We start from the raw sequence: 21,963 nt of genomic DNA on the forward strand, positions 1-21,963 counted from the left end.
GATTCAAACCCGGGTCCCCAGAACATTAGCTGAGTTACTGGATTAATAGTTGAGCGATAATACCACTAGGCCACCACCTCCCCTTCACGCTGAAACTACTCTTCCAACAGCTAAAAAACGACTGAAGCCAGAAGTAGTAGCAGGAGCGAATAACAAAATCGAAGTGAAATGCCAGAAATTTCACTTTGATGAAACGGTCACATCAGAGCAGAGAGTTGGCGAGCTGGTCAGAGTGCAAACATTCAACCCACTCAACAAACCTCAGGCCATTTGGCAAGTTCCAGCCTGTGTAAAGCAGTTGTCACCTCAAATGTACACATAGAAATGAACAACCAGATCTACCGCCATGACTGAAGACCCACATGCCACCTTGGAACTGCCCCTTTACAAAGGTCAGCTGGTCAGGAAGAGTTTATTTCACCAACTGAACAAGAAATGAAACAACCATCAGGCCCAGAAGTCAACTGCTCACCAACAAACGCAAAGGATCAGTAGCAACAATCGTCATAGCAACAACACTCCCAGGAGTGGCAACATCACCCCAGGAACCAGCAGACACCAGACGGGCAATCAACAACAACCTACACGCCTACCACTGGAAAACCAGAGGAGGAATTTTCCTGTCCCGCCCGTCACGGGAATTGGGGCATGTGAAGAGGGTGGGGGGGAAAGACCATGTAAAGGTTCGTTGACCTCGGGCATGATTTTCCAGTTTTGCGGCGAGTGAGGCCGGAAAATCACACCCCTGAACCATTTAAAGATTTTGGGCGGGATTTTCCAGCCCTTCCCGCCAGCGGGATCTTCCGGTCCCGCTGTCAGTGGACCCCCACCATGGCTTTTCCCGTGGCGTGGGATAGATTCAATGGGAAATCCCATCAACAATCCCATCAACAATGGTGAGACTAGAAGATCTGGCCAATGGCTGGAGGCCTCCCGCCCCCCCCAAGAAACATGCCGTGCGGGAGTTTGGGGGGGGGGGGGGTGGCGGGAGTGAATCCCACCCGAAATATGCAACACATGTGTAGAGGCGGACAAAAATGAGATAGGCCAGAATGAACGGTTTCTTGTTGGTTGTGATGAGTATGTGGGTTACCTGCAAATACAAATGACGGTGTGTGCAATTTCTCTCTTCATGAGAGATGTTTGGAGAAATGCCCTCGTGAACCCTTGTGTCGTGTAGTTTGACATTGTCATGTGACCACTGAGGGTGAGGCTTCGGGTAGAACGTGGAACAGGAGAGAACTCATAGAAACCCTACAGTACAGAAAGAGGCCATTCGGCCCATCGAGTCTGCACCGACCACAATCCCACCCAGGTCCTATCCCTATATCCCTACATATTTTACCCACTAATCCCTCTACCCTACGCATCTCAGGACACTAAGGGGCAATTGTTTTTTAGCATGGCCAATCAACCTAACCCGCACATCTTTGGACTGTGGGGGGAAACCAGAGCACCCGGAGGAAACCCACGCAGACACGAGGAGAATGTGCAAACTCCACACAGACAGTGACCCAAGCCGGGAATCGAACCCAGGTCCCTGGAGCTGTGAGGCAGCAGTGCTAACCACTGTGCTACCGTGCCGCCCACGGAGAGAAGATGGTGAAGAGAAAGTGGACAGACTGGTGGACCAGGCAGGTGAAACCCAACACAGGCAAGATAGGGGTGGGAATAACTGGACTGCTCTTCAAAGAGTCCGTGCAACTCCGTGGGCCGAATGGTTGTACCATCCTAGATAACGTTTCACTATCTGCCCTTCCTGACTGAATCCCCACCGCCCATCGGAAAACGGGGTCCAATCAATTAGCGAATTCACCATTTGACTGTGGGGACGGTGAGCCAAGCATCACCTTTGAGAAACTGTGATCACAAGTTGTTCATGGAAGAATTGAATTATGCCCAATCTTTCCTTTCAAGATCTAGAACCAGCTACGAAGGGAAAAAGAGGAGGAAGTTGAGTCATTGAGTGTTTTAGCGCTGATGCTCCAGATTGGGATTGAGGGCCTAATCCTTGTTTTTTCCTAATTTCCCCCATTCACTTTATCTACTCTCCTCCTTTTTGTAGGTGTTCTTACTGTTTGTTTTTATATTTCTTGCTAGTTGTACTCTCATGTCCTATTTTCTACCTCTTTCCTTTTTTAGTCTTCCATTACTGGTCTCTAAAATGTTCCCAATCTTCCGGCCTACTAACCTCTGCAGCCTTGAAAACATTTTCTTCCATTTTGACAGCACCCTTAACTTCCTTGGTATAACGTGGATGGTGCATGTTTTTAGCTGCATCTTTCTTACTCAATGGAATTACTTACAGGATTTGCCACCACTGCCAAACAACAATCATACAGCACAGTGGTTAACACTGCTGCCTCACAGCGCCAGGGACCCGGGTTCGATTCCCGGCTTGTGTCAATGTCTGTGTGGAGTCTGCACGTTCTCCCCGTGTCTGCGTGGGTTTCCTCCAGGCACTCCAGTTTCCTCTCACAGTCTGAAAGACGTGCTGGTTTAGGTGCATTGGCCACGTTAAATTCTCCTTCAGTGTACCCGAACAGGTGCCGGAGTGTGGCGACTGGGGGATTTTCACAGTAACTTCATTGCAGTGTTAATGTAAGCCTACTTGTGACACTAATGAATAAATACATTTTAATAAAGAATCCCTACAATTGGGAAGAAGGCTATTCGGACCATCGAGTCTGCACCGACTCTTACCAAAGCCCTATCTCCACTAATCCCCCTAACCTATATACTTTGGGACACTAAGGGGTAATTTAGCATGGCCAATCCACCGAGCCAATGCATCTTTGGACTAGGTCAGTGGAAAGAAACAATAAAGCTGCTGATAAGATCTGATGAAGGCATCGCTGAAAAAACACAGCAATGGCATCAAGCACCCACATTCTGGATGTTATTGTCGGGAACAAGGATGTTTTTCTAAAAGCTTTCAGAATGTTTGACTCCACATTGTGAGATTGTCCTCTGTATCACTGTGTTGTCAGCCACTATGACAGGGTACATCATCTCCTTACCGGCAGCACAGTGGCACAGTGGTTAGCACTGCTGTCTCACAGCGCCAGAGAGTCAGGTTCAATTCCAGCCTTGGGTCACCGTCTGTGCGGAGTTTGCACATTCTCCCCGTGCCTTCGTGGGTTTCCTCTGGGTGCTCCGGTTTCCTCCCACACTCCAAAGATGTGCGGGTTAGGTGGATTGGACATGCTAGATTGACCTTTAGTGTCAGAGGGAATGGCAGGGTAAATGCATGTGGTTACGGGGATGGTGTCGAGGTGGGACTGCTGTCAGTGCAGGCTCGATGGGCTGAATGGCCTCCTTCTGCAGTGTAGGGATTCTATGACTCTAAGATACTGGATATAATGCACATTTATATCAGGGTCTCGCTGCTGACAGTTACCTGTTGTGTTTCACTAACTCTTTCTCCAACATCACTATTTGCTTCAGTCTGTACAGAAACCATTTATCGATCGCAGTCAGCTCATAAATATCATCCACCGAGATCCCGCTGTGTAACGCCTGCAGGAAAAGGAAAGTCAGCAACAACAGGTGAACAGATAGCCTGCTGCAGGGATACAGAGACAATATCACACAAAGATTCTCCTCACAAAAACCAATAATTAACCTCCTAAAGTATAACTGGGTGACAGTTGTGGCTTTTCAGTTGGAACATTTGAAATTGCCTCTCATACTTTTAACTTCCACACAATACAACCAGTTTCAGAATGAAGGGCAAGAAGGAGCAAAAACACAGTCATCATTATCAGGCCCAAACCCTGAGGTAAAATATTCTTGTGAGAATCAAGCAAGAACAGGGTGGGTTTCAACTTCCACACATCCCCTCCAGTGGTCCAGTAACGTGTTCACACCCAGTGGCGTGACGGGCACTGGGAACAAGACACTGTACATCTGTCCCAATACACGGAAATGCAACGCAGCTTATACCCAGTGCCTTCAGTGTGAGAAAGATAAAGGTGACAGGGACGTGGAAAGTGAGAGAGAGAGAGAGAGAGAGGGCACAGGAACAGGAACATGAGGAGTATGGAAAGAGAGAGAGAGAGAGAGAGAGAGGGCACAGGAACAGGAACATGAGGAGTATGGAGAGAGAGAGAGAGAGAGCACAGGAACAGGAAGTGAGCCGGCGTATACTCCACCCTGCCATCTATGTCGGGGATGGCACCAGTCAGCATTCAGACTGGGAACCCAGTACAGGGTGGTGACAGTGAAGCTCCTACAGAATGGACATCCAGAAATATACAGTACCCCAAACAGCGAGGAACATTCCACACAGCCATTTGGCATAGAGATTACCCCCTCCCCACCTGTGCTGGGTCAGTTCTCTCACTGGGAATGAGGTGGGGCGGGGAAGGGGGGGTGGGAGGTGGCGATGGGGGGGAGATGGCGATGTGGGGGGGGAGATGGCGATGTGGGGGGGGCAGTGGCAATGGGGGGGCAGGTGGCAATGGGGGGGCAGGTGGCAATGGGGGGGCAGGTGGCAATGGGGGGGCAGGTGGCAATGGGGGGGCAGGTGGCAATGGGGGGGCAGGTGGCAATGGGGGGGCAGGTGGCAATGGGGGGGCAGGTGGCAATGGGGGGGCAGGTGGCAATGGGGGGGCAGGTGGCAATGGGGGGGCAGGTGGCAATGGGGGGCGCAGGTGGCAATGGGGGGCGCAGGTGGCAATGGGGGGGGCAGGTGGAAATGGGGGGGCAGGTGGAAATGGGGGGGCAGGTGGAAATGGGGGGGCAGGTGGAAATGGGGGGGCAGGTGGAAATGGGGGGGCAGGTGGCAATGGGGGGGCAGGTGGCAATGGGGGGGCAGGTGGCAATGGGGGGGCAGGTGGCAATGGGGGGGCAGGTGGCAATGGGGGGGCAGGTGGCAAAGGGGGGGCAGGTGGCAAAGGGGGGGCAGGTGGCAAAGGGGGGGCAGGTGGCAAAGGGGGGGCAGGTGGCAAAGGGGGGGCAGGTGGCAAAGGGGGGGCAGGTGGCAAAGGGGGGGCAGGTGGCAAAGGGGGGGCAGGTGGCAAAGGGGGGGCAGGTGGCAAAGGGGGGGCAGGTGGAAATGGGGGGGCAGGTGGCCAAGGGGGGGCAGGTGGCAAAGGGGGGGCAGGTGGCAAAGGGGGGGCAGGTGGCAAAGGGGAGGCAGGTGGCAATGGGGGGGCAGGTGGCAATGGGGGGGCAGGTGGCAATGGGGGGGCAGGTGGCAATGGGGGGGCAGGTGGCAATGGGGGGAGGTGGGGAGGGGGTGATGGGGAGAAGGGGTGATGGGGAAGTGATGGGAGGATGGCAATGGAGGGGAGGGGGTGATGGGGGAGGGAGCGATGGGGGGGTGATGGGGAGGGGGCAATGGGGGGAGAGGGGATGATGGGGAGGTAATGGGGTGGCGAGGTGACGGGTGGGTGGCGATGGGGGGTGTGATGGGGGAGGGGGTGATGGGGGGGAGGGAGCAATGGGGGCAGGTGGCGATGGGGGGAGGGAGCGATGGGGGGGAGGGGACAATGGGGGAGGTGGTGAGAGGGGGTGGTGATGAGGGGGTGGTGATGAGGGGGTGGTGATGAGGGGGTGGTGATGGCGGGGGGGAAGGGGCTGCAGCTCTGCAATGCCTGCTGGCTGTGTGACAGTGGGAAGCTCTGCTCCAGTATAAACAGAGTGAGGGGCTGCTGCCTTTGTTTAGAATATCACTGCTGACTTAAACCGTCCCAACACAATGGATCCATCCTCACAGACAGCATTCATGCAGAAATCCAGGCTTCTTCATTCAGGCAGATCACAATCCCACCGACAATCCATTCTGCAGTGAGCTGGGACTACTATAAAAAACACCAGCCTGGTTAGTGGGCCCAGTGAACATGGTGAAAACCTTCACCATCCCGGCTGGGGACAGTGATGCTCAGAGTGATGTCTCTCAACCAGAATGCATTGCGACAGGATATGGCAGCGTGGTGAAGCTAAATGGGGGCACAGGGGTTGCCACCCTTCCCGGGATAACCAGGACTCAATCTCCCGGTGGCCAAAGAAAGCATTGTAGGAGATTGCGTGTCATTTTCTCATGTTGTGTGTTTGCAGCATTCCCTGTCCTGGGTACGTGTTACACAGACACATCCTCCAGTTCAGTTTGCAGCAGGCTCCAGTACTGTTCCTTTCCGAGGAACTCTCAGGATCCATGCTTTCCTCACTGGTTCTCAGTTACAGGTGAACATGTGCCTCTGTGTACCGGGGAGTATTCCAAAACAAACAGCTTTTGCTTCTGGCTATTTTCATAGAAATCATAGAAATCATAGAAACCCTACAGTGTAGAAGGAGGCCATTCGGCCCATCGAGTCTGCACCGACCACAATCCCACCCACATATTTTACCCACTAATCCCTCTAACCTACGCATCCCAGGACTCTAAGGGGCAATTTTTAACCTGGCCAATCAACCTAACCCGCACATCTTTGGACTGTGGGAGGAAACCGGAGCACCCGGAGGAAACCCACGCAGACACGAGGAAATTGTGCAAACTCCACACAGTGACCCGAGCCGGGAATCGAACCCGGGACCCTGGAGCTGTGAAGCAGCAGTGCTAACCACTGTGCTACCGTGCCGCCCTTTTGGGTTTACCATGCGAAAAATAAAACCTTCGCCATCCCCGATTTACTTTTCACTTTTAATCTTTTTGTACATGTTCGACTACAGCAAGCACTGCCTGCGAGCAAAAGTGAAGGGCTTTAGAGAGAGAGAGTAAAAGAAACGGAATCACATTAAAAATATATTAAAAGCTGCCACATGAAATAGTGATCAGAAAAGCACATTGCCAGGGACCTGGGTTTGATTCCTGGCTTGGGTCACTGTCTGTGTGGAGTTTGCACATTCTCCTCGTGTCTGCGTGGGTTTCCTCCGGGTGCTCCGGTTTCCTCCCACATTCCAAAGATGTGCGGGTTAGATGGATTGGCCATGCTAAATTGCCCCTTAGTGTCAGGGGGATTAGCAGGGTAAATACATGGGGTTAGGGGGATAGGCACTGGTAAAGATGCCTTGTCACAGGGTGGGTGCAGCCTCGAGGGGCTGAATGGCCTCCTTCTGCACTGTCGGGATTCTATGATCTCCCCCCCGGGGACAGTGCGTCTGGGTGCCATCCAATGAATGGGCATTACCTTTGCCAAGGAGTAGATGCGGGTGATAGATGGAACAGCCAGGTCCTGCTGTAGGTCAAAGTCATCGGACCACACCTTCTTCATGGGGAGTCGGGGCACAAAGCCTTCCACGGACGGGTGACACATTCTCAGAGCCTTCTGGAAACTCTCTTCAAATGTGCGACCAATAGCCATTACCTGGAGAACACAAAACACACAACTTAGTGGAGCATGCTCACAGCAACCAGACTCAGCTTCAGCTTAAGTCTTTCCAAACCCTGAGACAGGCAGAGGGAGCAGAAGGGTCTTTCTACTCCACACTGGGTCGAGGAATCCAAGCTCAGAGATGCTCCCTCACTCTTTGACAGCTGAGGTGCATGAGGGTGAACCTCATGAAGTCAGTCAGATCCACAGGCTATCCGCATCTACTGTAACCTCTCCAGTCTGGAATATTTGGGACCGAGTCATTTTTGAGCTCCGGAATTTTCTGGATAAAGCATGATTCTAACCATGAGTGTGAGAACCGGAAAACACTAGATTTACCCGAAGCATTGAACAAAACGTTACAAAGCAGTATATTCTTTCACTTATCAAAATATTCCAACTTCTTCCATGATTCCAAAATGTTCCAAAATGGGTCAGCTTAAAAACAATTCCAGATGTTTCTACAAGAATAGAGGTTACAGTGGACGCATTATCTAACCCATGAAGAATATCTTCGTTACCACTGACACAACCTCCAACACACAGATCTCAAATCCAGAGAATTTATTTCTGAAACGTAAAATGATCATCAACTGGCAATAATCACTAATAAAATCACAGTGGCACAGTGGTTAGCACTGCTACCCCACAACGCCAGGGATACCAGGTTCGATTCCCGGCTTGGGTCACTGTCTGTGCAGAGTCTGCACATTCTCCCCGAGTCTGCGTGGGTTTCCTCCGGGTGCTCCGGTTTCCTCCCACAGTCCAAAAGGCATGCTGGTTAAGTGCATTGGTCATGCTAAATTCTCCCTTAGTGTACCCGAACAGGCACTGGAGCGTGGCGACTAGGGGATTTTCACAGTAACTTCATTGCAGTGTTAGTTGTGACACTGACAAAAAAAAACTTTGCACAAAGCACACAACAAAGTTCTGATTTGTTAACCTGACCATGTCTTAACTAAAATGTAAATTTCTCCTTCGTCCTGGGAGGATGCTGATGGAAGATTGTGTTCTTTCCACATGAAGGCCTGAGAATTGAAGACATGAAATGCATGTGTGTAGGAACTGGTTGAGGAGTTAGTTATAGAGCAGTGACCACTCACCTCCCCGACACTCTTCATTGAACTGCCGATCTCTCGGGAGGCTCCATGGAAACGGTCAAGGTCCCACCGCGGGATCTTGGTGACGATATAATCCAAACTCGGCTCAAAGCAGGCAGTGGTCTTCCCCGAAACTGCGTTCTTGATGTCGGGTAGTGGGATTCCCAGGGCCAGTTTGGCAGCCACAAACGCCAGCGGGTAACTGGAAGGGAAAAGTTGGAAGAAGAAAACTCAGTGAGAGAGACGATGAATCTGTATCCACAAAAAGGATAAAAAGAGCTCTTTCCTTCCCAGACATGAGGTTCCTCCAGACACACAAAGGGGGAGGTACACAGACTGAGGCCCTACGGGTAGAATTTTGCGAGGTTTTTTTGTCCAGCTAGCATGAAAATGGGAGAGTTGCTGATCCGCTTCTTGGGCGAGTTTTCATGCCAATTCTGTCTCTGAAAAAAATGGGCTAGTCAGTTTCTAGCCAGAGAGGCTGTGGACGGGGCATAATTCACCAGCCAGCCTGTAGAGGGAGCACATGTGCAAGGTTTTAAAGAAAGGGGGAGAGCTGTCAGGAAGGAGCAGCGCTCCGAAAGCTAATGGTATTTGCTACCAAATAAACCTGTTGGACTTTAACCTGGTGTTGTTAAAACTCTTACTGGCTTCACACCCTGCAGGCAGCTCAACAAGCTCCACCCCCCTCCCACCCCCCCAGCAATCATGGGGGCCCACGGTCCGAGATGCAGCCCTCGCGACCCCCATTCCCACCCCCACCAATCGCATGCTGAGAGGCGGTGGGCCTCCCACTCCCACTGCCCCCCCCCCCCCCCCCCCCCCATTGGCCCACTCCCACAATTACCAACCCCCATTGGCCCCGCTCCTGGCCCTGCCTGGCGTACAGTGCCAAGGTGCCCAGTGGGCATTGCCCATGTGCCAGGCTGGCCTTGCCATGGTGCCAGGGTGGCACTGCCAATCTGGCACTGCCCAAGGGGCACCGCACCTTGCACTCGGCCTCCCGGGAGGCCTCAAAGGCCCCCAGTTCCACCGACGAGGCCAACACGACTGTTTCCCGTTCGTGGGGAGCAGGTGGTTTTCCTCACCGGAGAGAATCTCTCCCAGCGAGGCCATAAAGGCAAGCGAACCCAGACGATTGAGCGCCGAACACGCTAAATGCAAGCAAAACACTATTAAAATAAATTAATCAGCCCCTAGCCCATTTCCGGCGAGAGGCTGACCTCACCGGAAATCCGGGTGTCGCAAGGTCGCGAGAGGCGTGAAAGCGGGCACCATTCGCACTAGCCACTTTATGCCCGATTTTCTGACATTTTCCCGCTGCAAAAAGGCGGGGGGAAAATGAGGTCGTAAAATTCTGCCCTAAAGCGTAGAACAAAGAAAAGTACAGACAGGAACAGGCCCTTCGGCCCTCCAAGCCTGCGCGATCATGATGCCCTAACTGAACTAAAGAAAAAACCTTTTGCCCTTAATTGGTCCGTATCTACCCATCCAGATGCCTCTTAAATGTTACTGAGGTGCCTGCTTCCACCGCCTCCTCTGCCAGCGCATTTCAGACACCCACCACTCTCTGCATGAAAACCCTCCCCCGCACATCTCCCTTAAACTTTCCCCCTCTCACCTTGAATCTGTGCCCCATGTAATTGACACTTTCACCCTTGGAAAAAGCCTCTGACTGTCCACCCTGTCTCTGCCTCTCATAATTTTGTGGACCTCTATCAGGTCTCCCCTCAGCCTCCATCTTTCCAGTGAAAATAATCCTAGTTTATTCAACCTCTCCTTATAGCCAATACCCTCGAGACCAGGCAGCATCCTGGTGAACCTTCTTTGCACCCTCTCCAAAGCTTCCATGTCATTCTGGTCGTGTGGTGACCAGAGCTGCGCGCAATATTCCAAATGCAGCGTAGCCAAGGTTTTATAAAGCTGCAACATGATTTCACAACTCTTGTACTCAATGCCTCAGCTGATGAAGGCAAGCATGCCGTATGTCTTCTTAATCACCTTGGCCACTTGTGTTGCCACTTTTAGGGAACTGTGGACCTGCACGCCCAGATCCCTCTGTATGTTAATATTCCTGAGGGTTCTGCCATTTACAGCATAATTCACACCTAAATTTGATTCTCCAAAATGCATCACCTCACATTTGTCCGGATTAAACTCCATCTGCCATTTCTGTGCCAAAGTCTCCAATCTATCTATGTCCTGTTGTATCCTCGGACAATCCCGGCACTATTGGCAACTCCACCAATCTTCGTGTCATCTGCAAACTTACTAATCAGACCCCTGACATTTTCCTCCAGATCATTTATATATACTACAAACAACAGAGGTCCCAGCACGGAACCCTGCGGAACACCATGAGCTACAGAGCTCCATTCTGAAAAACATCCTTCCACCGCCACTCTCTCTTCCATAACCAAGCCAGTTCTGTATCCATCTAGCCAGCCACCCGAATCCCATGTGATTTTAGTTTTTGTACCAGTCTGCCTTGTAGGACTTTGTCAAATGCCTTACTAAAGTCCAGATAAACTACATCCACGGCTCTTCCCTCATCAATTATCTATGTCACCTCTTCAAAAAACTCAATCAAGTTGGTGAGACATGACTTTCCCTGTACAAAACCGTGCTGCCTGTCACCAACTAGTCCATTTTCTTCCAAATGTGCATCTCTCCTGTCCCTCATAGAACATAGAACAATACAGCATAGGAACAGGCCCTTCAGCCCTGAACATTGTGCTAAACATGACACCAAATTAAACTAATCCCTTCTGCCTGCCCTCGGTCCATATCCCTCTATTCCTTGCATATTCATGTGCTTATCTAAATGCCCCTTAAACGCCCCTATCGTATCTGCCTGCACCACCACCTGGCAGTGCGTTCCATACACCTACCACTCTTTGTCTAAAATACTTGCCCCTCACACCTCCTTTGAACTTTACCCCTCTCACCTTAAGTGCATGCCCCCTAGTATCAAAATGCAGATTTTAGCGCCGTATCTTGGGTCTCCTGCGGTCACGACAGAGAGGCCAGCAGCTTCATTGTTTGCTTTGGCAAAATGGCTACCAAATGAGCCAGAGAAACCAGAGGCCCTGCGCCGATAAGTGGGCAGGGCCGAACACAGGAGAAATGCAGCCTCTCTATCTCTGCTACTCTCCTTGGTTGCCAACTGTCAAGAGGATGGTGACAGAGGGTTGCAGGAATACATGTACCCCCCCTGCCCTCGCTCCCCTGCCCCCGCTCTCCCCCCCACCTCCAGCCCCCCGCTACCCCCACCCCCATTTGAAACGTTAACTCTGTTTCTTTCTCCACAGATGCTCCCTGACTTGCTGAGTATTTCCAGCATTTTCTGTTTGTACAAAGAACAATACGGCGTAGGAACAGGCCCTTCGGCCCACCAAGCCTGGGCCGATAGGTGATTTCTATCCCTCTGGAACATTACAGAGGGGTAGGGGCGGCACGGTAGCACAGTGGTTAGCACTGCTGCTTCACAGCTCCAGGGACCTGGGTTCGATTCCCGGCTTGGGTCACTGTCTGTGTGGAGTTTGCACATTCTCCTCGTGTCTGCGTGGGTTTCCTCCCACAGTCCAAAGATGTGCGGGTTAGGTTGATTGGCCATGCTAAAAAAAGATTGCCCTTGGTGTCCTGGGATGCGTGGGTTGGAGGGATTGGTGGGTAAATATGTGGGGGTGGGGCCTGGGTGGGATTGTGGTCGGTGCAGACTCGATGGGCCGAGTGGCCTCTTTCTGTACTGTAGGGTTTCTATGATTTCTATGATTTCTATGATTACGTGCTCCCGACATGCGAATGGGTGGAGGAAGGGAGAAAGGGGGAAAGGGGGGGGTGGATTTGCAAGTCCCCAATGCTTGCCGAAAGATACAGCATACGTTATATTTCTGATTGCACGCTGATAACACGGTGCAATCATGATTAAATTTAGAAATAAGTAAATAAAGTTAGAAGCTTCACATTAGCCTCCGTGGACTGAACAGGGAATGTCACTGTCTCAGCCAAGAATCAGGGAAAGATCCTGGCCCAATTCCATTAAGCAGCTGCAATTCCTTGTCCCAGTCCCAATGAACTGAACTCAGTGGAGCCAGCAATCCCTATGCTGAAACCACCCACTTGTCTGTGGCCTTGGGAAGGGGGAAAATCTCCCAGGAACCCAACCCCGACCCAAATCCAGATGGAAAATTCATCTGATGCAGTGAGATCGGAACAAGAGTGAGCCAGGGTCCGATGGATGTGAGAGAAGAGGTGGGGGGGGGGGAGGAGGGGGGAGGGAGAAGGGGCAGGAGGCGGAAGGGGCGGGAGGGAGAAGGGGCGGGAGGGAGAAGGGGCGGGAGGGAGAAGGGGCGGGAGGGAGAAGGGGCGGGAGGGGGAAGGGGCGGGAGGGGGAAGGGGCGGGAGGGGGAAGGGGCGGGAGGTGGAAGGGGCGGGAGGGGCGGGAGGTGGAAGGGGCGGGAGGAGGAAGGGGAGGGAGGGGGAAGGGAGGGAGGGGGAAGGGAGGGAGGGGGAAGGGGAGGGAGGAGGAAGGGGCGTGAGGGAGAAGGGGAGGGAGGAGGAAGGGGCGTGAGGAGGAAGGGGCGGGAGGTGGAAGGGGCGGGAGGAGGAAGGGGCGGGAGGGAGAAGGGGAGGGAGGGGGAAGGGGCGTGAGGAGGAAGGGGTGGGAGGCGGAAGATGGGGCTAACAGTACTATGAGGAGGGGAGTAAAAAGAGCAATGCTGGGAGAGAGGGGGGGGCCAAAGAGGGAGCTAAAGTAGGGGGCTAGAGGGAGGAGATGTGGGGGGGGAGGAATGTTGAGGTAATGTGTGACCTATATGTTTACACAGGAAGTCATGCGTGCAGTGGATGGGCCCTGTCACACAGGACTGTAATTCAGGCTGCGACACAGGTGCTGGTGCTCGAGTTACAGGCCGGCCCCTCCAACAGCAGATCAGATGTCATGAAGCTCAACTGCAAAGAGTGATTTCTGAGTGTCCGCAGCACAGTCCTCCTCGGGCTGTTTATTCCCATCTGGCTCCCTCTCCCACCAATATTCCAAACTTAGACTGCTTTCATGGAACCTCATTATCTAATGGAATACCTTAGTGGAAATGGGATTTGCACGGGATCACGTTAACTCCAGGTCCTGGGATGTGAAATCGCAGGAAACGGGGTATCCCACACAACAGCTGGAAACCCCTCTGAACACAATTTCTAGCCAGCATACACAGAGTCAGAGAGGTTTACAGCACGGAAACGGGGCCCTTCGGCCCAACTTGTCCACGCCGCCCAGTTTTACCATTAAGCTATGCCAATTGCCCACATTAACTCATATCCCTCTATACCATCTTATCCATGTAACTGTCTAAATGATTTTTAAAAGACAAAATTGTACCTGCCTCTACTACTACCTCTGGCAGCTCGTTCCAGACACTCACCACCCCTCTAGTTTTAGACTCCCCTGCCTTTGGGAAAAGATGTTGACTATCTATCTTATCTATGCCCCTCATTATTTCATAGACCTCTATAAGATCACCCCTTAAGCCTCCCACAGTCCAGGGAAAAAAGTCCCAGACTATCCAGCCTCTCCTTATAACTGAAACCATCAAGTCCTGGCAAGCATCCTAGTAAACCTTTTCTGCACTCTTTCTAGTTTAATAATATCCTTTCTGTAATAGGGTGACCAGAACTGCACACAGTATTCCAAGTGTGGCCTTACCAATGTCTTGTACAACTTCAACAAGATGTCCCAACTCCTGTATTGATTGTTCTGACCGATGAAACCAAGCATGCCGAATTCTTTCTTCACCACCCTGTCCACCTGTGACTCCACTTTCAAGGAGCTATGAACCTGTACCCCAGATCCCTTTGTTCTGAAACTCTCCCCAACGCCCTACCATTAACTGCGCAAGTCCTGCCCTGGTTCAATCTACCAAAATGCATCACCTCACATTTATCTAAATTAAACTCCATCTGCTATTCATCAGTCCACTGGCCCAATTGATCAAGATCCCATTGCAATCCTAGATAACCTTCTTCACTGTCCACTGCGCCACTAACCTTGATGTCTTTTTAAAGGGCATTGATGCTAAGAGCAGCCCTCCCCCTTTCCCCCTCCTTACCCAGTGGCCTTGGAGGCCAGTGCGGAGCTGCGGGAGAGCCGGGCGTTGACCTCAATGATGCAGTACTCCAGGGATGAGGGGTGCAGGGCGTACTGGATGTTGCACTCTCCTACAATGTTCAAATGACGCACCACTTTGATAGCAGTCTCACGCAACATGTGGTATTCCTCATTGGACAGGGTCTGGCTGGGAGCCACAACAACTGAATCACCTAAAAACACCAGATACAAATGGACAGGAGTCACACGGCGAGAATCACAGGATCCAGGGACATGTAGAACTCAAAGTCAATTTAACTTAACCCAATTGCACAGGCACACCCACTCCCATTCATTCTTCATAGAAAGTAGAAACAGGAGTAGGCCATTCGGCCCTTCGAGTCATTTTGATCACCAAATTCAATATCCTGATCCCCCCTTCCTCCCATATCCCTTGATCCCTTTCGCCCCTAGAGCTAGATCTAATTCCTTCTTAAAAACACACATTTTGCCCTCAACTACATTCTGTGGTAGTGAATTCGACACATTCACCACCTCTTGATGAAGAAATTTTTCCTCACTTCTGTTCTAAAAGGTTTACCCCTTATCCTCAAACTATGACCCCTAGTTCTGGACTCCCCCACCACTGGGAACAATCTTTCTGAATCTACCCTGTCTTTTCCTATTAGAAATGTCTAAGTTTCTATGAAATCCCTTCTCACTCTTCTAAACTCCAGTGAATATAACCCTAAACGATTTAGTCTCTCCTCATATGACAGGCCTGACATCCCAGGAATCAGCCTGGTAAACCTCCGCTGCACTCCCTCTATGGCAAGGACATCCTTCCTCAGATAAGGACACCAAAACTGCACACAATACTCCTCATTGGATCTCCATGCCTTTAAACAGGGAGCTCTGTGTCCCCTCAGCCCAACTTTCCCCATTCGTCTAACTTCATCCCCCATTCCGCAATCAGATCGTTTTTCTGAATTATACTCCTCAGCCCGACATCTCCAGTTTAAAAATAAGACTTTGTAGTTGTAAGTACAAGTCTCCAATATGAACTTGGTTCGCTCCAAAACTCAAACTTCCAAAAAGCTGCCAGCAGTTTGATCCATTGTGGTGATTGCCCCTTTAAAGGGTAACACAGCAGGAGAGGGTCACCAGAACGAGAGTGGGTAATCAGCTCAGGGGGTGGAGCCCTCACTTGGGCAGAAGACAGTCTGAAGACATGTAGGGATTGGGCCAACCAGGGGGCTGTCAACCTCTGTACAGTTTTTCCTTAAAAGCAAAATGGCGGCTCTTTTCTGCGGGTTATTTTCTCTTCACTCTTTTTCGATAGATTTCTAAACTGTTGACTGTACCGACCAATCCAGGCTCGTTCCGCATTGTCCCTCAGAGTCTGACAATATCTCAACATCTCACTGGGCCTAGTCGCCCAAAGACAGGCATCCGAGTGAATATCTACTTCCTTCAGACTTTGATCAAAACAGGATACTCGCACAGGCCACAGGCAACGTCATCATTACTCCTGGGTGTCTTTGGGTCAGCATGAACAAGATGGGCCGAATGGCCCCCTCTTGTGCTGTATCGTTTCCACGGTTCTATAGGGTGGAGCCCTCACTAGGGCAGAAGGTATGTGGAAGACATGTAAGGACTGGGGCAGCTGGTGGGATGAACAAGAACTAGTTTTGACACAGAGTCGCCCGGACTCGGAACGTCAGCTCTTTTCTCTCCTCACAGATGCTGCCAGACCTGCTGCGATTTTCCAGCATTTTCTCTTTTGGTTTCGTCATTACTCCATCCCATCCTTGTCACCAGTGTAATGCAGCACACTCACAGACTTCATCAGCAACACAAAGGGTTTTTACCAATAAAGGAAAACTGTACAGGGGCCGCAGCTCCCCTGGAGGTCCCACCGGCTGCCCCAGGCCCTACCTGTCTACATGCTCTCTGTTCCAGTGAGGGCTCCACCCTATAGAAACATGGAATCGATACAGCACAAGAGGGGGCCATTCGGCCCATCTTGTTTATGCCAACCCAAAGACACCCAGGTGCCCTCTCAAATCTCATCTTCCTGCACCCGGCCCATTAGCCTGTAGCTTACAGCTCTTAAGGTGCAGATCCAGGTACTTTTTAAAAGTGTTTCGGGTCTCTGCCTCCACCACCAACTCGGAATTCCAAACACTCACTATCCTCTGCGTAAAAATCCTCACGTCCCCTCTAATCCTTCTGCCGCTTAGCTTGAATTTATGACCCCTGGTTTTTGAACACTCTGCCAAGGGAAATCGGCCCCTCCTGTCTCCTCTCTCCCTACCCCTCACAATTTTGTACACCTCAAATATGTCACCCCTCAGCCTTCTCGGTTCCAAGGAAAACAACTCCAACCTCTCCGATCTTTCCTCATAGCCACAATTCCCCAGCCCTGGCAACATTCCAGTAAATCTTCACTGCACTCTCTCCTGAGCAATTATGATCTTCCTATAATGTGGTGACCAGATGCTCTGTCGGAGAGTTGGCGCAGGCTCGATGGGCTGAATGGCCTCCTTCTGCGCTGTAGAGCTTCTATGATTCTGTACTGCATGACTCTGTTGCTGTAAGCAAATAAACCTGGGACTCCCGATGCTGTGATGCCCTGCACAGGGTGTGATGTCTTTTACTTGCTTTGTTCTAAGGGGCTGCCTTCCATTTCGCTGCTGAACCTGAACTCAATGTAGTTAACTGTAAGATGAACAATGTGGTGTGTGAAGATAACTCAGATTGAAGCTGCGGGCTAAGAGGTGGCTTCTGCTGCTCTGTTGCAACACAGCGAGCTCTGTGATGTTGGACAACTGATCCCCAGTCTCTATCCAGGCGCAATCTATACAGTGAGGGAAGTTTAAAGTTTATTTATTAGTGTCACACGTAGGCTTACATTAACACCGCAATGAAGTCACTGTGAAAATCCCTAGTTGCCACACACCTGTTCGAATACACTGAGGGAGAATTTAGAATGGCCAATGCACATGTCTTTCAGACTGTGGGAGGAAACCGGAGCACCCGGAGGAAACCCACGCAGACACGGGGAGAATGTGCAAACTCCGCACAGACAGTGACCCAAGCCGGGAATCGAACCCGGGTCCCTGGCACTGTGCCACCGAGCCGCATCTTACCTCCCAACGCCCCCCCCACCCTATCACCGTAATCCCACACATTTACCCCACTCATCCCCCTAACCTACACATCTTGAAACACTAAGGTCAATTTAGCATTGCCAATCCACCTAACCAACATGTCTTTCGGACTATGGGAGGAAACCCATGCAGACATGGGGAGAATGTGCAAACTCCACACAGACAGTGACCCAAACCAGAAATTGAACCCGGGTCCCTGGCACTGTGAGGCAGCAGTGCTAACCACTGTGCCGCCTTAAGGGGCCCTTGCAAGAGGCCTACAAGAGGCCCTTCAGCCCATCGAGTCCGCACTAATGAAATTACACTAAATCTACACTAATCCCCCTTTCCAGCACTTGGTCCCTCGCCTCGAGTGTTGTGACATTTCAAATGCTCATCCACGTACTTTTTAGAGGTTTTCCCTGCCCTTCCTACCCTCCCGGGCAGTGCATTCCAGGCTCACACCAGCCTCTGGGTGAAAAGTCCATACCCCTCATAATCTTATACATTGCTTCTCTGTGCCGCTATCGCTAACTGACACTGGAACTATCACCATCGGACTCAGTGCCTTGTGGGATAGCGAGGAGGCAAGAGAGAACTTTAAGCTGGCTTTCCCACTCCAGAGGGAATTTTCAGAGAATCTTGCCAATCCACTATCCGAACAACAGGGAGGAGTGTAACTAGGTCGATGGCACGCATCTGACTCCCGTTGCTGGAAAGAGTGAAATATCTGAAAATTGTACTGAGAGTGATAGGAAATAAGGTGCTGCACATTAGACTGTAGATCAGCAAGGATCAACAGAGAGAGGGTGAATGAAAAGATACATCAGGTATTCAGTATTTAGTTGGCTTTACAGGAAAATGGGACAGGAGTTTCACAGCTTGAGGCACTGAAATAGAGTTAAGATCCTCAAATGCAACATAGCACGGTGGTACAGTGTTTAGCACTGCTGCCTCACAGCACCAGGGACCCGGGTTCAATTCTGGCCCTGGGCTACTATCTGAGCGGAGTCTGCACATTCTCCCCGTGTCTGCGTGGGTTTCCTCCGGGTGCTCCAGTTTCCTCCCACAGTCCAAAACATGTGCTGGTTAGGCGCATTGGCCATGCTAAATTCTCCCCGTGTCTGCATGGGTTTCCTCTGGGTGCTCCGGTTTCCTCCCACAGTCCAAAGATGTGCAGGTTAGGTTGATTGGTCATGCTAAATTTGTTCCTTAGTGTCCCAAGATATATAGGTTAGGGGGGATTAACGGGGTGGGGTCACGGGGTAAGCCTGGGTAAGAGTCAGCGCAGGCTCGATGGGCCGAATGGCCTTCTTCTGTACTGTCGGGATTCTATGATTCCTTTCTCAGACAGTTTTACCTGTATGAATTCCCAAGGGGTCAAAGTTCTCCATGTTACACACAGTGACACAGTTATCAACTGCATCGCGAACCACCTCATACTCCACCTCTTTCCAGCCCAGCAGTGACTGCTCTACCAGAATCTGATTGGTCATAGCCAAGGCCTAAACAGAAGAAAACAAACAACCATTAGAAACATAGCACTGTCCTTCCAAACAAAGAGCAAAGAGGGTTTTGGAATCGCTTCCCGGATAGACCAAGCCTGTTGCACTGTTATGAAGCAATTTGGAACGATTCAGCATGGTGGCACAGTGTTAGCACTGCGGCCTCAGAGGGACCTGGGTTCAATTCCGGCCTCAGGTGACTGCGTGGAGTTTGCACGTTCTCCCCATGTCTGCATAGGTTTCCTCCTGTGTTTAATGTTCCCTCCAACCACATTATCTGTACCTTTTAAGACCTGGCTGGCTGTGGAGATTTGCATTCTGATTAGTATTCTGTAACTTGATTTCTGTGTCTGTGCACTGTTGGAGAACAGAGACCACTCCATCTGACGAAGGAGCAGCGCTCCGAAAGCTTATGGTATTTGCTACCAAATAAACCTGTTGGACTTTAACCTGGTGTTGTGAGACTTCTTACTGTGCTTACCCCAGTCCAACGCCGGCATCTCCACATTAGGTTTCCTCCCATAGTCCAAAGATGTGCAGGCTAGGTGGTTTGGTCATGCTTAATTATCCCTTAGTGTCAGGATTAGCAGGGTAAATACATGGGGTTGCAGGGATATGGTGGGATTGTTGTTGGTGCAGACCCGAGGGGCCGAATGGCCTCCTTCTGCACTGTAGGGATTCCAATGTAATCTATGGATTGGAATTTAGAATTAGTACAAATTGGAGGCAATGGGTGAGCGAAGGAGGCAATAAGGGGACAATAAGGTGGCAGAAGCCATGGCCAAAAGTCAATGTCAGGAAGTGAGGCAGTCAAATGAGGCCAGAAAATAAATCAGTCTTTGAACAGAGGACAGGTTGGTGATGTGGAAAAGCAGACGTGGATTGGGAAGAACGGGCTACTCCGACTATGGAAGCAGCAACTGGAGCGAAGGCAACCAAAGGAAAACTAATGGAATACTGAGCTTTGCTACCAGAGCTACTGGATACAAGAGTTCAGTGGTGATGTGGATTCTGAATCAAGTCTTGATAAGACCACGGATGAAGTACCATGTGCCGTGTTGGATTCCACTCTGTAAGGAGACGTTGTAGAAAGGGGACGTTCCCAATCACTGCCTGGACTGAGGAAATACAGGCTTCCATAACTCAGTGTTTCACAATTCTCTGAATCATTGAACCATAGAATCCCTACAGTGCTGGAGGAGGCCATTCGGCCCATCAGGTTTTACCCACGCCCACCCTGTAACCCCATGTATTTACACCGCTAATTCCCCTAACCTATATATCTTAGAACATAGAACATTACAGCGCAGAACAGGCCCTTCGGCCCACGATGTTGCACCGACCAGTTAAAAAAAAACTGTGACCCTCCAACCTAAACCAATTTCTTTTCGTCCATGAACCTATCTACGGATCTCTTAAACGCCCCCAAACTAGGCGCATTTACTACTGATGCTGGCAGGGCATTCCAATCCCTCACCACCCTCTGGGTAAAGAACCTACCCCTGACATCGGTTCTATAACTACCCCCCCTCAATTTAAAGCCATGCCCCCTCGTGCTGGATTTCTCCATCAGAGGAAAAAGGCTATCACTATCCACCCTATCTAAACCTCTAATCATCTTATATGTTTCAATAAGATCCCCTCTTAGCCGCCGCCTTTCCAGCGAAAACAATCCCAAATCCCTCAGCCTCTCCTCATAGGATCTCCCCTCCATACCAGGCAACATCCTGGTAAACCTCCTCTGCACCCTCTCCAAAGCCTCCACATCCTTCCTGTAATGTGGGGACCAGAACTGCACACAGTACTCCAAGTGCGGCCGCACCAGAGTTGTGTACAGTTGCAACATAACGCTACGACTCCTAAATTCAATCCCCCTACCAATAAACGCCAAGACACCATATGCCTTCTTAACAACCTTATCTACTTGATTCCCAACTTTCAGGGATCTATGCACACATACACCTAGATCCCTCTGCTCCTCCACACTATTCAAAGTCCTCCCGTTAGCCCTATACTCAACACATCTGTTATTCCTACCAAAGTGAATTACCTCACACTTCTCCGCATTAAACTCCATCCGCCACCTCTCGGCCCAACTTTGCAACCTGTCTAAGTCTTCCTGCAAACTACGACACCCTTCCTCACTGTCTACCACACCACCGACTTTGGTGTCATCAGCAAATTTGCTAATCCACCCAACTATACCCTCATCCAGATCATTAATAAATATTACAAACAGCAGTGGCCCCAAAACAGATCCCTGAGGTACACCACTTGTAACCGCACTCCATGATGAATATTTACTATCAACCACCACCCTCTGTTTCCTATCCGCTAGCCAATTCCTGATCCAATTTCCTAGATCACCCCCAATCCCATACATCTGCATTTTCTGCAGAAGCCTACCATGGTGAACCTTATCAAACGCCTTACTAAAATCCATATATACCACGTCCACTGCCTTGCCCCCATCCACCTCCTTGGTCACTTTCTCAAAAAACTCAATAAGGTTAGTAAGGCACGACCTACCTGCCACAAAACCATGCTGACTATCACCTATCAATTCATTACTCTCCAAATAACTATAAATCCTATCCCTTATAATTTTTTCCAACATCTTGCCGACAACAGAAGTGAGACTCACCGGTCTATAATTCCCGGGGAAGTCTCTGTTCCCCTTCTTAAACAATGGGACAACATTCGCTAACCTCCAATCTTCTGGTACTATACCAGAGGCCAACGACGACCTGAAGATCAGAGCCAGAGGCTCTGCAATCACTTCTCTTGCCTCCCAGAGAATCCTTGGAT

The 21,963-nt window shown here is 50.7% G+C and overlaps 2 protein-coding genes across 2 annotated transcripts in view; one reads left to right on the forward strand and one right to left on the reverse strand.

The window, feature by feature from the left end:
- The window catches only part of lancl1 (LanC antibiotic synthetase component C-like 1 (bacterial)), a 683,707-nt gene that overhangs the window by 528,523 nt on the left and 133,221 nt on the right, over nucleotides 1-21,963 (forward strand). The gene's annotated exons all lie outside the window — the stretch shown is intronic.
- The window catches only part of cps1 (carbamoyl-phosphate synthase 1, mitochondrial), a 147,117-nt gene that overhangs the window by 64,308 nt on the left and 60,846 nt on the right, over nucleotides 1-21,963 (reverse strand). The window contains exons 17-21 of the mRNA XM_078228805.1: nucleotides 19,011-19,155; nucleotides 14,521-14,731; nucleotides 8,420-8,618; nucleotides 7,134-7,310; nucleotides 3,401-3,519 (exon numbers count right to left, since the gene is read on the reverse strand). Coding sequence (XP_078084931.1) covers nucleotides 3,401-3,519; nucleotides 7,134-7,310; nucleotides 8,420-8,618; nucleotides 14,521-14,731; nucleotides 19,011-19,155 — 851 coding nt within the window. The remainder of the gene's footprint in view (nucleotides 1-3,400; nucleotides 3,520-7,133; nucleotides 7,311-8,419; nucleotides 8,619-14,520; nucleotides 14,732-19,010; nucleotides 19,156-21,963) is intronic.

Source organism: Mustelus asterias, chromosome 14 (assembly GCF_964213995.1).
Source record: "Mustelus asterias chromosome 14, sMusAst1.hap1.1, whole genome shotgun sequence".
NCBI lineage: Eukaryota > Metazoa > Chordata > Chondrichthyes > Carcharhiniformes > Triakidae > Mustelus > Mustelus asterias.